The sequence below is a fragment of the Cupressus sempervirens genome, chromosome 6 (genome assembly GCF_028749045.1).
Source record: "Cupressus sempervirens isolate cs-2001-9-10 chromosome 6, ASM2874904v1, whole genome shotgun sequence".
Taxonomy (NCBI): Eukaryota; Viridiplantae; Streptophyta; class Pinopsida; order Cupressales; family Cupressaceae; genus Cupressus; species Cupressus sempervirens.
Genome location: NC_143123.1, coordinates 326407268 through 326422896, shown reverse-complemented (window position 1 = coordinate 326422896; position 15629 = coordinate 326407268). Strand labels below are relative to the sequence as shown.

General features: G+C 34.2%; 1 protein-coding gene across 1 annotated transcript in view; it reads right to left on the bottom strand.

Annotated features, from left to right (window-relative positions):
* LOC149552483 (uncharacterized) overlaps positions 1-15629 on the bottom strand; it is a 395852-nt gene that overhangs the window by 45944 nt on the left and 334279 nt on the right. Inside the window, exons 19-20 of the mRNA XM_089788064.1 lie at positions 2418-2484; positions 2018-2120 (exon numbers count right to left, since the gene is read on the bottom strand). Of these exons, the coding sequence (XP_089644190.1) occupies positions 2018-2120; positions 2418-2484 (170 nt within the window). The remainder of the gene's footprint in view (positions 1-2017; positions 2121-2417; positions 2485-15629) is intronic.

Here is a 15629-nt window from a genome sequence, read left to right as displayed (position 1 = left end):
CTTATAATACAGAGCAACCTAAATCAGTTAAGAATAAGGCAGCCACGAATATCCAGAATTATGTCGAACACTGGTATATGAGACTGTTAAAATCAAAGTGGTGCATATACAATGAATGATATATTGAATCAAGCGTACAACCTCAGAAGGAACCAGTGTATAAGTTCAAATATAGAACACAGCAGACTTGCAAAAAAATAGAGACTCCAAGAACAAAATATGTAAGCAACAATAGAAATAGTGATTCAATTGACAGTGACACAGAGCGAGGATTGATGGCTACCACATACATGATACAGTGATTGTGTGAACGGTCGGCAGCAGTTATATGTATATTGATAGCAGTTGAGGCATAGCAAATGCTGAGTCTAAAGACAATATTCAACACTGAAAGCCTACAAAAATATTTACGCCAACCACACATTGATAAAATAATTACTCATGATGAGTCTGCAGAAACAATAAACGCCTATTTAAATATGCCCTCAAAACTGAAAACAAGTCTGTACATGCGGATAGGAGTGAATGAAATTTACATGTGAGGGTATTCATAACAAGACATTATGGTGTATGGTACTATTATGTATGGGTTTAAAAAGTACCGAGAGCAGATTTAATTTGAAAAGCATCGGTTATATGGCAATAGTGTATGATGTCGTTGTGAGGCAGTCGGTGATTCCCACGCCACAAAGTACAAAGTATGCAGAACGAATCAAAGGAATAGAAGTGTGTAGAGTTTTCTGTTCATGGTGATTAAATCCATTCAAATTGATAAATCTATTAACCATGGTAAAGTTAGCCAGTGTTGTTTAATGTTAATAAAAGTCATAACTCTTGACTTGAAAAGTCACATTCTCAAATATAGAGAAAGTGGAAGGTGTATAGAAAGAGAAATTGCATTTGCAAAAAGCAAGTCAGCAGATTGAGTAAGAAAGAGAAGAGTGCAAGATAAGAGAATATATATCTAATCAGATTTTTAATCTGATATATCTATTTATTAGAATATAGAGGAAGTGGGAGGTGTATAGGAAATTGTATTTGCAGATTTAAGGGCTGACTTCAGATTGAAGAAGAAATCATATTCAGATTTGTGGAGAAATTATAACCATCATCAGTTGAGTAAGCAGAAAATAAAGGTGGAAATTATATTCAGAAGTGAAGTAGGTGCTTTGCTTCAAGGTTGGTGCCTTTAGAGAGTGGGAGTCGCAGCTTTCAGTGAGTTGGTGCTCATGTAATGAGAGGTTGGAGCCTACAAATTATTGTAAAAGAAAAAGTTTATATCAAAAAAATTATTTGTCGTAGTTTTCTCTCGCATTGGATTTCCCCATAAATCATTGTGTCATTGTGTTCACGTGCATAAGGCAACCTTTTAAAATGTAGGGATTTCCAGTATAATCTGGGAAGACAATGGACACATGATTCTTTCTTATGCAAATATTTCTTATAGAAAGGCTTTGGGGAAAGCTACATACAATAGGCTAAGTTTCTAAATTATTTCCATTCTGTCCAACCAGGTATATATCTTTGCCCAAAACTTTCCTATATATAGGAATTAATAAAACAATATTCCTAAACATATTGGATGATTGGTAGACATACGATACCCTCTTTCTTATGTTTATTGAAAAATCAAATAATATAAAATGCAATGCTTTGTTGTTTAGGGAAGAATCTTAACCAATCAGTTGTTTGAAGAGGAAATCAATTTCCGAACTATGATATGCTAAACTTACTACCACTGTGTCGTATTCACCATCTGTATGTGGAAATGGTAACTCTTTTATGGTTGGCAGCAACGCTTCCATTCCAACCCAATGGATAAATGTGTGTACGTGTGTCCTATCTTATCTATCAGTATATATATATATATTGAAATAAGATTTAATATTAAAATTTAAATTTTAACAAAAGTATTTTTTTGAATACTTATAAAAAGATGCCACATATTAAACTAATTTAGCATGCCAAGAATTGATGCAAACAAAGGAAAATGCAACAGGTTTCTTTGATTTATCACCTCTTTGCTTGCAATGTGATAAGGTAGCTCCTTCTGAGCTAATGCCGCAGTTAAAGAAACAATAGCAGAAAATGCTGTGATGCTTGTCAATCCTGGTATCAACCTGGTGTGAACATTTGAAGAAAATATCATCTAGAAAATTGCAGAGTTTTATGGAGTTTTTGTTCCTGAGCAGTTAGTACATTGAACATGGCATGTTGCAGTCGATTTTCATTGATGAGAGAACTTTTCCATTGTGTCATATATTGCCTTTATTTTTATCCCTTCAGATTTTAAAACCACAGAAAAAATCAGCTGAATATATGCTAATAGTGATTGTGCCACATTATTGGACATGGTGTATAACCGACATTACATGATGAAATTATAAGAAAACAACAAACTGGAAATAGATTCCTACCATGGTTGAGAGTCTAAAAGTGTCAAGAGGCCTTTCAACAGATAAAATGCTCCTTGTGTGGGGTGCCCTGCTGACAAATTACATGTGATGAAATGATGAGAAACAATGTCAAAGATTATGTTTTTCATATATAAAGACTCATTATGTGATAAAGTATATCCCACTAATGCACTTATTCCTATTCTAATAGATTTATTAATTATTACATTTCACTATCCTTGTGCTTTAGATGCACGTGATCCATGATGTAGCAGTAGAACCATGATTCTTTATATAATGAAAGTATGAAGCCTCCCGTCAAGATAGAGAAGCCTTAGGGAAGCATTGTTATTATGTCCTATATTGAGATTAAAAAAAAATCAAAACATGTTATAAGAAACAATTGTAGGACCAAAAATGTCCGAAATGATAATAATGCTCCACCCACTGGTAAGATAAACTTTCAAAATTAAAAGAGATGAGAGAAAGAAACACCCAACACACAGCTACCAAAACAAAATCAGTGATAACAGTAAACATAACCCCCAAAAAGGGAGGGTCCTTTTGCTACACCCTAGCCAGCTATTCAAGTTCTAAACTGTCAGAACAAGTTGATTATAAACAACAAATGAATATGGGCTAGGTGTCATCACATCCCAAAACTTAAAATTTGATTCTATCACACATTTCCTTCCTGATATATGATGTGAACTGTTCCCAATACAAAATTGGGAAATGTATACGAACTAGAAACCTCAAGGTGCCCTTTGTTATTAGCCACCATGAAGACTGCTCTTCATTTTCCCTGTCTTTATAACCTTGAGCACCCACAACTCATTACAAACCAACTCCAAATAATCAGTTTCAACAAATTTCGCAAGCATAGGGTCCTTTCTTTTCTCCTCACTTCCAACCTAGGCATAACCTTCACATCTTCTTATTTCTTGCACATTCAAATAAGTATTCTATAAACATATCCCAAAGTTGAGTTTGTAAAGGAACCATAAAGGTCACACACATTGAGTAGCATTGGGGACATCTGATGCCGATTCTGTTGAGGAAAGATACCAATACTGTTGAGGAGGGACAGTTTGCAAGACATGAAAGTGAGAATTGTATATGCAATAGAGAAATCACAATGCCCTTAATTATGGGTCAGCATGAGGCTGTGCATCACTTTCTCTATGTCCTCTAGTAGGCTTTAAACGCCAGCCACTCCCTACAAATCAGTTATAAATCATCACATTCAATTGGTCGCATATGCAAAGGATCTTTCCTTTGCTACTCATTTCCTTCATTGGGTGTAACCCTTGTATCCTCTTTTTCTTGCACATCTACACCTCCATATCCCTAAATTGAGCCATTAAAAGGAGATGTAAAACAAACATCGGTTGCATTGCATTGGGGACAGTTGATGCCAATTTTCAAACAAGGCTTCACAAATGGTGGCTTTTCAACATGGTGGAGCTTAAATTCTGAACCCATTCTCCTCTTGTACTCATTTGACAAACCCTAAAGTGACAATATCTAGCAAATGGAAGATATCATCCAAACTTTATTCAAAAAGTTTGCATGACTAAATAGATAATGAGCCTTTAGAGACTACCTTCTATGTGTGGAAACCAAAAAATACACATATAATACTTAGAATAAATAGATAGCAACCAACAATCCAGTATGCTCACAACCTCTACATCAACATACTTGTTCTACCTTTACAGTCTCCAATGAAGATTGTGCTCCTAGTATATTTCTACGTACAGAAAACCCTTGCAATTGAACTCTACTTGAGCTAGATGCAGATGGACCATGTATACACTAGAAATTGAGTAGAGCCAACAATGTCTTGTGCATCCACATAAAATTCTCTTGATAAATTTGGATCAATAGATTTTTGTATGGCTTCTTGTACCTTCAGCTTCTCCAATTTATTTTCATTTTGTGCTGCAAGAAAGGCCACTATCTCCCATTTCACCTCATCTAGGGCTACCTCACATGGCATCGTGGAAGGGAAAATTTGCAAGATGACATATGAGGCAATTGATGCCTCCACTACATTTGTTCTTGCTCCAACTACAAATCAGAAGCCTTGTACTGATCCTTCTATGCCATATTTCCATGTAGGTCATAACTTCTAGGGGGTTCTCCTTCCAATAGGCCAACTTCCACTTATTGAATTTGAACCAGATGTAGAGATGGATGCCAATGTAATATCAATAAGATAATAAAAAAGTGATAAAAAATATATAGCAATTTGAATTCAAAAATGAATTTGTTTAAAGAGCATTTAAAATTCAAATGCATTTAAAATTTGAAGTGTAATATGCTGAATGATAACTGAATTGACAAATTTGCAAAGTTGCTAATTCAGGTTTGGGGATGGGTTTGGATTTGGTTATGGGTTTGTAGGTTCGGATGAACACAAATATGCAATGTGTAAATGATCTCATAAACCACGATTTGCCTTTTGCTCTTGTTTTGCAAACATGTAAGGCATCATCTAAACCACAATTTGCATAGGCAGTCGAATATGCAACATGTAACATGCATTTTGAACCACGATTTGCGTTGGAGAGGTTATTTTAAATATGTAAATGAGCTTGTAATGCTCAATTTTCACCACAAGTTTACATTTATACACAATCTTTTCTCCATTTGGGAATCCAATTTTACGAGTGCATGTTCTTTAGCAATGGCATCATATTTTAAACATATAATGCACCATTCAAACCAGGAGTTTGCTTGGATATTGGGATTAATACTCCTTCCTCGCTTATTTTAAAATGTGTTTGCTTTGCTAAACCCCACTTTGGGCGTTTTAAGCAAAATATTACATGTTTAGAGGCTGGAAAGCCCGATCTATGCAAACTCTTGATTTTCAAACATGTAAAGCACTTTCCAAAGTGTGTTTTCCTTAGGCATTTGAAGGAAGAGGCATTTATGAATACATTTGCTGCACATATATGCACATACATTTGCCTCTACAAACCTTGATTTTCCTTTGAAGAGACTTATCCAAACATGCAAAATACTTGGAGAAGCGTGATCCGCATTTGAGAGGGCATTTGCAAACACAATTGCGTCATTCAACACATGCATTTGCACTTGGAAACCACAATTGTAATAACCCCAATAGGTTATAACTTCTTCAAACACCAAAAATATTTATACTTCAGTTGTTTGACATTTCGTCAAACACTTTGCAAGCAAGCTCTGATACCACTGTAATAGTCCTGCTCAATTCCGACCTTAAAATGCTGATTGAAGGCTCAAAGAATTTTGTCAAACACTTTGCATACAAGGGGTCGTATGACTGATATAACTTTTTAGATTGCTGCAATGACTCTTGTTTCGATTTGCATCAAAGAGCATGCTTACAAAAAAAGACTCCAGATTGTCTAAACAATGATCTAACATGAATGTGCAACTAATTTGGACAATATTCAATACAAATATGTGACTTAACTACTTGCAATATGCAGCTACAGAAAATAGTAATTATGACAAATACTTTGGATGCAACCTAGGATGGCATTAATGCACTTACAACCAAGTGGCATTAATATAAACACTTAGTATGCAAAATTATAACATTATTTATGCCAAAAAGAGAACTTACAGCCAATTGACATTTTGTCAAACAATTGGCATGCAAACTAATAAGCTGATCATCAACTCTAGGGTTGCAATATAGATAGTCTAAAATTTACAACGCTCTTTAATCCTAGCCTTCCTTTGATACCAATAATGCCAAATGGCAAACAAAGACAAGTACAATATGAAAATAGTGAAATGCTGAAGCTATATTTTGTACTCAGCTGAAAACCTACATTTCTCAGAAAATATGCCAAATGAGAAGTGAAGAACCTGATTGGCTTTGCTTTTTTTCGATTTGCTTTTTCCGGATTTGCTTTTTTCGTTTTGCTTTTTCAAACTGTTTTTTTCAGATCCACTTTTTTGAATTGCTTTTTCGGATCCGCTTTTTCGAACTGCTTTTTTCGGATTGCTTTTTTCGGCCTGCTTTTTCGGTTTTGCTTTTTCGGCTTGCTTTTTTGGTTCTACTTTAAAATGGCTTCCTATAATTTCAAACCTGCTAGAAATGACCTCCAATAATTTCGGCCCTACTAAAATTGCCTTCTGAAATGCTGAAATGCTGAAAATGGCCTTAGGCCCAATGATGCCCTAGCTGAAGTGACTAAAGTATCACCTCCAAATGTGCAACCCTTCAGAAGATATTTCACTTCCTCAGTTATGCAAATCCAAGGGAGTTTTCGTTCCCAAAGATCAATTGACTATCTGAAACCACTTGGCTCCACAATAGACTATGTGACTGAATCACAATTTGATGTCAAGAGAGAAATAAACAACTGGATGATTAGAATGAAGCCCGGGGTGCCTATTTATTCTTTTTCTCCACTTTCTCCAGAAACTTTTGGAACATTATTTTATTTTATCTATTAAGTGACTTCATAAAAAATATTTTATAATTCAAGTCACTTTGTTAAATAAATTAAATATAAAGTTACCTTTTAATATTTATTTATTTGATAACTTTATAAATAATTAACTTAATACCACTTATTTAGTTAATTAAAATAATTAATTAGTCATCCTCATAAAATATTCATTATTTTGGACAACCTAATTAATTAAATTAATTAAATCAAATTGCCTCCAAAATGGGGACATGACAACAATTTAGGGCTGGAATTTGAATTTTTCAAAAGCATCTTATCTAAGCATGCAAACACACTTCTAAAACCCGATTTTGGAAAAGAGAGTTTCAATCCAACTTCTTCTTGCTCTAGGTTTTTCTCTTTGCACTCCAAGTAAGTGCAATATTTGTGTTTTGTTTGCATTTATTGATCATTTTCTTATTTGTTGCAGTCGTTTACTCTTTGTCTTCCATTTGTTTAAATGTAGCCCTAGATTTAAATAAGTTCAAAACTCTCATTCCATGTAAATGTAAGGATTCCCCCCTTCAAAAACGAATTTGTATGCAAGTTTGAAGTTTTGAAACTTGCCAATTTGTGCCAAAGCATGAGATATGCTTTTCTTTTCTTTTCTTTGTTTTGTAAATACTTCATGTGCTTGTTTTTGTTTTGTTTTTGGTTCATTTGTAAAGAAAATGATAAAAGTTCTCCAAAAGAATGAAGTATCCATTCACATTTCTTGCCTTCATATTCATTCCATCTCTAAATTTTCCCAACTCCATATTTCCCAAATATGTAATCAGACTTTAAAACCCCGATTACACATTTACACATGTTAAAAATGACGAGTTTTCACCACATGTAAATGCATTTCTAAATCCTGATTTTAGGGAAAGCTCTCACTTTAACATAAACTTTCCTATCCATACACTTTCAAACTACATCTACTTGCATTCTTAGCCAAAGAGCCACATTTGCCCGTATAGAATCCATCTTGAAAACCCCAATTTTGGCCATTCTTGCCCAAAATATAAGTTGATTCAGACCTTTTCCAGCCTTCCAAAGTGTTCAATAAGCGATTCAAGTCAATTCCATGAGGAAATTTCAAAGTATAGAGAAATCTCAAGCATTGAGAGATATTTATGCAATTTTAACAAACGTCTTCTCAAGCCAAGGCATCAAGCAAAGGATAAGGATGATGAGGTGGCAATTGATTGTCTCCTCCAATTACAAAAAATTCAGTTTCAAGCACAATCAAACACAACATTCCAAGTGTCCTATTTTCTCATTGGTTAAAATAATAATTGTAATTTTCTTATTGGCCCATGAATTGGTGTCTTCATGTAACTAGTTGTAAATTTGGCAACCCTAATCAGGGTTTGTGGGAAGAAATCTTGGCCTTTGAAGTTGAATCGATCTTGGCCATTCATTGTAATGGAACTACTATAAAAGGCCAAGGAATTCTCATTTGTAATGGAGAAGCTAAGGAAATTAGTTTAGGAGGTGTGATTACCCAGCTATAGTAAAGTAGGGCAGCTAGGAAAGAGACTTGGTCAAATTGTTACTATGATGCTTTCAAAGTAATGGATAGTTCATTGTTGGTTCTTCATGGTAAATTACTTGTTATTGCTTTGGAGTGTTGCATGGTTTCATCAATCTTTCACTTGGAGTAGATTTATTTTCAAGTTGAATTAGTTTAGTTGAATGGAAGTTATTGTGGAGGTTTACCTGTTTGACTCAAACAAATCTGGGCCAAAACCTCTTGCTAATGGTAAGGGAGCCTTGTGTGGTAAGTTGGTGATTGAATGCACTTAACTTCAATTGATGTTGAATCTTTCATTTGCATCCATTTGATGAGAGAAGATATTGATTTTAAAACCATTCAAGTGTTCCTTAGAAGCTTGCACTAGGTGGGTGGAGCTGCTAGTGGAGATTACATCTAGTAGAGTACAAGTCATCCATGATTCCTTGCATCACCAGTTAGGAGTAGAAGTTAGCCAGTTTACATTTGAGATCAAGTGGAAGTTAAATAACCAAGCTATATTTTCATTGCACATTGGAAAGGAAAACCTTCAGAAGTGCAAGAGTTGATATCCATTGAATTTATAGAGCAAGTCCTTTTGTGATAACCAACATAACACATCATAAAACTAAGTGAAGTCCACAATTAAGAAGGAACCTTCAAGTCACTTCATGATCTTACTTTGCAAGCTTCACATGAGAGATGACCTTATATCAAGAGAGAACTAAATGTTCTAGCATTCAGAAAAGCACTAAGTTCTGAAGAACCTTCTCCTTTGCTTAGTTCTGAAAGAAATAGTGAGTCTGAGTCTCAGAGGGAGAACTTAGAAGACGAAATTCAAAATCTAAATCTTGAAGAATCTCAAAATTCAAAGAAAAGACCACTTTGGGCCATTGAAATAGTACAGGAAGCACAAAACTTTGTTGCACCTTTTGGAACAGTCAGAGAAAGCAAAAGACCTAAAAGATTTTCTAGTTATAAAGCAAACATGAGTGATTTATCCAAAACAGAACCAACCAATCCTTCTGATGCTATTAAACATATAGCTTGGAAAGAAGCTATGACAGAAGAATACAAATCTATTATGAAGAATGATGTTTGGGAAATTGTTCCAAGACCTAAAGGAAAATCTGTTGTTTCTTCCAAGTGGATATTTAAAATAAAGCATGCTGCTAACAGTAACATTGAGAAGTATAAAGCTAGATTTGTAGCCGGAGGATTTTCTTAGAAAGAAGGGATTGATTATGAAGAAACCTTTGCTCTTGTTGCCAAATATACCTCCGTAAGAGCAGGCTTAGCAATTGCAACATCAAAGGGATGGAAAGTACATTAGATGGATGTAAAAGCAACATTCCTAAATGGAAAGATTACAGAAGAAGTATATTTAGAGCAACTTGAAAGATTTGAAACTCATGATACTAACGTTTTTGTTTGCAGGCTCAAGAAAGCTCTCCATGGGCTTAAGCAGGCTCCAAGGGATCAGTATGAAAGAATTGATAAGAATCTCACTAGCTTAGGATTCTCCAAGAATGAAGCCAATCCAAATTTATATTATAAAAGAGATAAAGATGATATGATAATTTTGATACTGTATGTTGATGATTTACTAATAATAGGTGATGATCATCTTATAGATCAATGCAAGAAAGATCTAACTAGAGAATTCGAGATGAAAGACTTGGGACTACTACATTACTTCTCAGGACTGGAAGTATAGTAGAATTCTGACAGTATCACACTTAATCAAGGGAAGTATACATCAAACATTTTGAAGAGATTTGGAATGTGGAATTGCAAGTCTATGTCTTCTCCAATGGAGACTAATCTACATGAACTTAAAGAAGTAGCATCAGAATCACCTTCTATAGATTCTACTCTCTACAGATAGATGATTGAGTCCCTTATGTACTTAGTAAAGACCTGATATTTGCTATGCTGTTAATGCCTTAAGCCAGTTTATGTGTAAGCCAAAAGAGATTCACCTAGTTGCAGTTAAGCATATTATAAGATACTTACAAGGCACTCTTAATTTTGGTCTCAAATATGAGAAAGTTGATTTATATTTGCATGGTTCACCGACTTAGATTGGGGTGGAAGTGTTAAAGACAGAAAAAGTACTTCAAAATGTTGTTTCAGTTTAGGATCAACGATGATATCTTGGATATGCAGAAAGCAGTCTTTAGTAGCTCAGAGCTCCATAGAAGCCCAATACATTGCAACAACAATGGTTGCTTGAGAAGTAGTTTGGTTAAGGAAGTTACTTGTGGGATTATTTGGGCAAGCCATGGATCCTACGATTATTCATTGTGATAATCAGAGTTCCATCAAGCTTTCAGTGAATCCAGTTTTTCATGACAGGTCCAAGCATATTGAAATTCCTTACCATTATGTAAGAGATATGGTAGACAGGAATTTTGTAAAATTAGAATACATTTGCATTGCAGATTAGACAACAAACATTCTCACCAAACCTCTATCTAGAGTGAAGATAGACCACTTCAGGAGAAGACTTGGTATGGTTGAATTGTAATCCATTTGTATTCTTTAAATTATTAGTAAAATAATTTTATTTGTCAGGCTATTGAGTGTTATTGACTCCACCATTTCTATTCATTATTTAAGAGGTAATGATCTCTGAAATAATGAACACTTGTGTAAAAGACATTATGAAAGATGATGATCTCTTAGATAATGTGCTAAAAAGTAGAGTTCTACTGTAAGATCTAGATGAGTTCAAGATCATATTGTGATGTAGACATTGGTATGTCTATGCGTCACAATTTGGATAAAAGAAGAATTTTATTCTCCAGGGTTTATCCTATGTTCTGGTAGATCTTAGCTCAGGGTATGATATAGAAGAGTCAGTACCTATGAATCGCAACTTGGATAAATGAAGAATTTAACTATTCTTTGGATTTTATCCTGCATATTGCTTTCATGCAATGTCATTATCATTAGTGTAAGTGATAAGTCACATCACAAGAATAGTGATATGACATAAGTATCATATGTTCTATAATACCTCATGCTTGAGGATTTAGATAGATATAGAGTATCATTCTATGCTTATTTATATTATTTGATGATGCTAGATATGTTATCTCTCAGTATGATTATCGAGTTAAGAGGGAGTGAAAATTCTGTATCTCTATAATCATATTGATCTGATATAGCAGATTGTACAGATCTGATTATAGATACGATGCCTTTGAAAGGCTTATAAATATGTTATATTGTCCTCTAGGATAATCGGCATCTGACTTAGGTTAAGTCTTGTTTGTTTAAGCACTAACAAGATTAGTTAACTTAATTGTTATTTTGTCTAACTCCTGAATGGGTCCTGATTTGGAAGAGACATTCCTAGCTGACCTAGATAGGGACATGTCCCTTCTAGGGTCATGTTCCTTAGGCGCCATATTTATAGAGGTATGTTTGTGGATAAAGAGCACACAAAACACTACAAGTCTACCTCTTTAGCATTCATTCCTCAACGATTTATTGCAAGATATAAAATATTATTTGCAAAACTATTATTAGCAAAGGAAGATCTCATGTTCAATCAAAATTTGAACAAGACAATCTCCATCAAGGAAAACATATTAGATCAGAGATATTTGCAAAATATTACTAAATATTTTCCATCAGAATTTGCAGAAACTTTACAAATAGAACTATTTGTCTTTACATGAAAGACTTAATTGAATATCACTTCGGATCTTAAAATAGACTCCCAGCTTTGTATTACTTCAATTTGTTCTTTCCCCCTTTTATAATAATTAATAATAACAAAGGCTTTATAATTATAGCCACTTGATATATTGATTTTACAATATTTATACCAATGTTCTTCTTTTATTCTTTTTATCAATATTAATGTGTTTAATAATTAATGTTATTTATTTTACTAATTTTTAAAACATATTAATATTGATAAATATGGGAAAGGGGCTATAATAAAGCATTTTTATAAATTTTTATACATATCAAATGATACAAATAGAACTTCATTTGATATGTATAAAAAATTATAAAAAATGTTTTATAGTATTAACACAAAAAAAACTCTCACCATGGACCTGAAATATTGTGCAATATGGTAAAGGGGCTATCAAAAGGCAAAAAACGAAATCATTCTCAACATCTCGAATTAAGAAGATGGGAGAAAAGAGTAGGGTTGAAACCCTAGCTGCCATGGTAGCTTTTCCTTGCGATTTTCTATTGTTTTCTTCTTGCTTCATTATGGACGACATTCTTGGTTTTGCTTATCCTCATGCTGTTTCATTTGGTTGTTGATGTGTGAGGTGTTGGTGTATTTAAGTTCGTTGTGGTTGTTTTTATACTGGCCGTGACTCCATTCTTGATATGGTTTCGTGGGTTTCTCCTTTGATGGCATGACTGGATGTAATTCTTCTACATTCTCACCGGTTTATGGCAATTTGTATAATCGCCATTACTCCATTGCTGATATTCGTGAGTTCCCTTTGTTGGTGATAGCATGAACTCCATTTCATGTTTGGTTTTGTTGATGCCGTGAGAGTTCTTTCTCCATGCTGTGACTTCATCTTCATTTTCATGGGTTTTGCACAAGCTATGATGCCGTGAGTTTCTATCTTCATTACATGAATTTCTCTGCAATTTTATGGGGTTTCTGCTTTACTCCAGTTAGATGGCTCCATTTCTTCTTGCCATCATGGTTTCTTTTTATTTCATGGTCGCCATATCTGCTCTTCACGTGGCTTTCTTTATTTAATGACTTCATCTTCAGGACTGCTAGTTATTGGTTATGCTGTGAGCTATAGTGCCATGCCATATGGTGGGCTTCATTTCTGAATTTATTTGGACGCTATGAAGGTTATTTTCTTGCTCTGACTGTGTAACTTTATTTCATTTATGGGCTTCTTCTGTTTGAATGTCGGAAGCTATGAATCTGCTATCATTTCATGATTTCATGTTATGCTGTTGACAGCATGAGCTATGATGGAAGTTATTTGCTGTCGATGAATGTTCACTACTGTAAATGGTTGCTGTAAGACCTTCATTTTCATGGTATTCCCTGCTGTAAGTTATGAAGTCTTTCTCAGTTTGTTGTGAGATGTTTTTACTCTATTTACTTGTTTAAAACACATGCTTATTCTGCATTTGAAAAAGAGATCTGGAAGTTCTTGTGCTCTATGGTTTTCTGCTGTAAAAATATATCTCTGCAATTTAAGGGTTTTTTTTGTAAAACTTCACAGCATGGCCTTTCATTGTTTTAAGCAGACACTTGCCAAGATGCCATATGATGACCACCTCTTTTATTACTTGTTCTTTAAGGCTTTTCAAAAATGTTTCAAGAAAATGTTTGAATCTTCATTCTTTATTTGTTGTTCTCTACTTTCAGCTGCAACTTGAGTAGCCTTTTTTTTTTACTGCACTTGTTAATTTGTTATTCTGGAAAATACATATAATATGGATTGTTCCTCCTTCATGACAATAAAGTATCATATTCATAGAAGCTTACATACTTCCTGTAGCTGTAAGTACTGTTATGACTTTTCTCCATTTAGTCTTTAAATTGTGCAATAGCAACAATCAAGTCTTGCAAATCTATCATTACATATTTTGTTTGAACTTGATAATTGAGAATTGTTTTACATCTTATGCCATGTTCAGCTGATGTATATGCTATGATTATTTAAAATGCTTGCTTATTCTAAACTTGAAAAGGAAATCTAGAAGTTATATCTTCTTGTCTCTATTTTATGCTTGCTGAAAGATCTTTATTACCTGCCTGTATACTTGTAAAGCTCCAATTCCTCCATGATTCAATTGAAAGGTTTCATACTTGTAACATATGTATGTCCCTTTGACAATCTCCTCGTATCTTAAACCTCTATTATGGTTTAACTAGGAGGTCCCATACTTGTAATTTACGTATGCCCCCTCAACAGTCTCCCCATGTCACTAGTCTTCGCCTCTACTTGATTTGACCAAAAGGTTTCATGCTTGTAATTTACGCATGTCCTTTCGATAGTCTCCTCGGTCCTTCAGTCTTGGCCTCTACATGATTCAGTTGAAAGGCTTCATGCATGTAATTTATGCAAGATCCTTCAACAACCTCAAACTTCATACCTATATTTGCACATAAAACAAACTTATTAGCATAAAACCTGTTTTGCTTTCAAATATCTCTCTTGCCTTCACATCTTTTAAAGCAGTTATTTGAATAACCATATTAGAGGAACACTAAGTAGTGTAGAGATAATTGGAATAGTTTCTATTTCTCAGTTCCTATGAACTGACCCTCCTCTTTTTTACATTTTTTGCAAGTCTATTCCTAGATGGAGATGCGGGCTCAAACCTTCAACATTTAGAAAAACGATCCTTCCATTCAAGCAATGGAGGCCTTTCCCTTTATCTTATCAGTACTTCTTTGTTTATATAGTGTGTTTATTCAGATATTATGTTAGCAGTTGAGAATGCTTGTGTGGTATCTGAATGCATTGTATTAAGTACTCTTTAAAATTTGAACATTTTGTACCTTATTAAAACAATTTTGAATATTTCAATAAAATGTACTATTTTGGTACTTGTATCTCGAATAAAAATGATCAATTTTTCTTGTTTATTGATTTTTGTTCTTTACTTTCTAGATCCATTTCATTTTGTAATATGTATGCTCAGCAACTTCAAACACCTAGCTTAGTATAAAGGCAAGCATAACATAGCAATTTAGGAGGTATGTTAAATTGGTAACAATTCCACATATCTAATATGCACATTCGATACTTAGGATAATTAAATAATCTATATTATTGGCACACCACATGCATACCTTAATAGTGGGTCTCTTGTACTGATTTGATGGCATGTGATCTTACTTGGCCTGTATTAACTTAAGACCCGATGCAAGATTATTGTCGGGTTTCCCTATCTACATGGCTTTGAGGTAGAATCTTCATTCAAGCAGTGACAATGTCTTTGCCGGTTTGACCCACGTTCAGGTGCACATAGGATGTGATTGTGTTAGGTGGCCAAGTACGAGTTTGATATTTGTGGATTATCACTCGCATGCGGATTGGTTGATGATGTTGAAGCCGGTGTCTCCTTCATATGTTATGACCGATCTCCCATGGTCCCTTTTGTCTTCAGTGACTACCTTTATTATATGGGTATGAGAAGCCGCAACCCAACTTGGGTCTCTAGTATTTTGCGGGTCCCCCTTTTTATTAAATAAAGTTCATAACTATAATGTTAGGTCTATTTTCGAAATGTGAATACACGTGACATTTTGTAAAT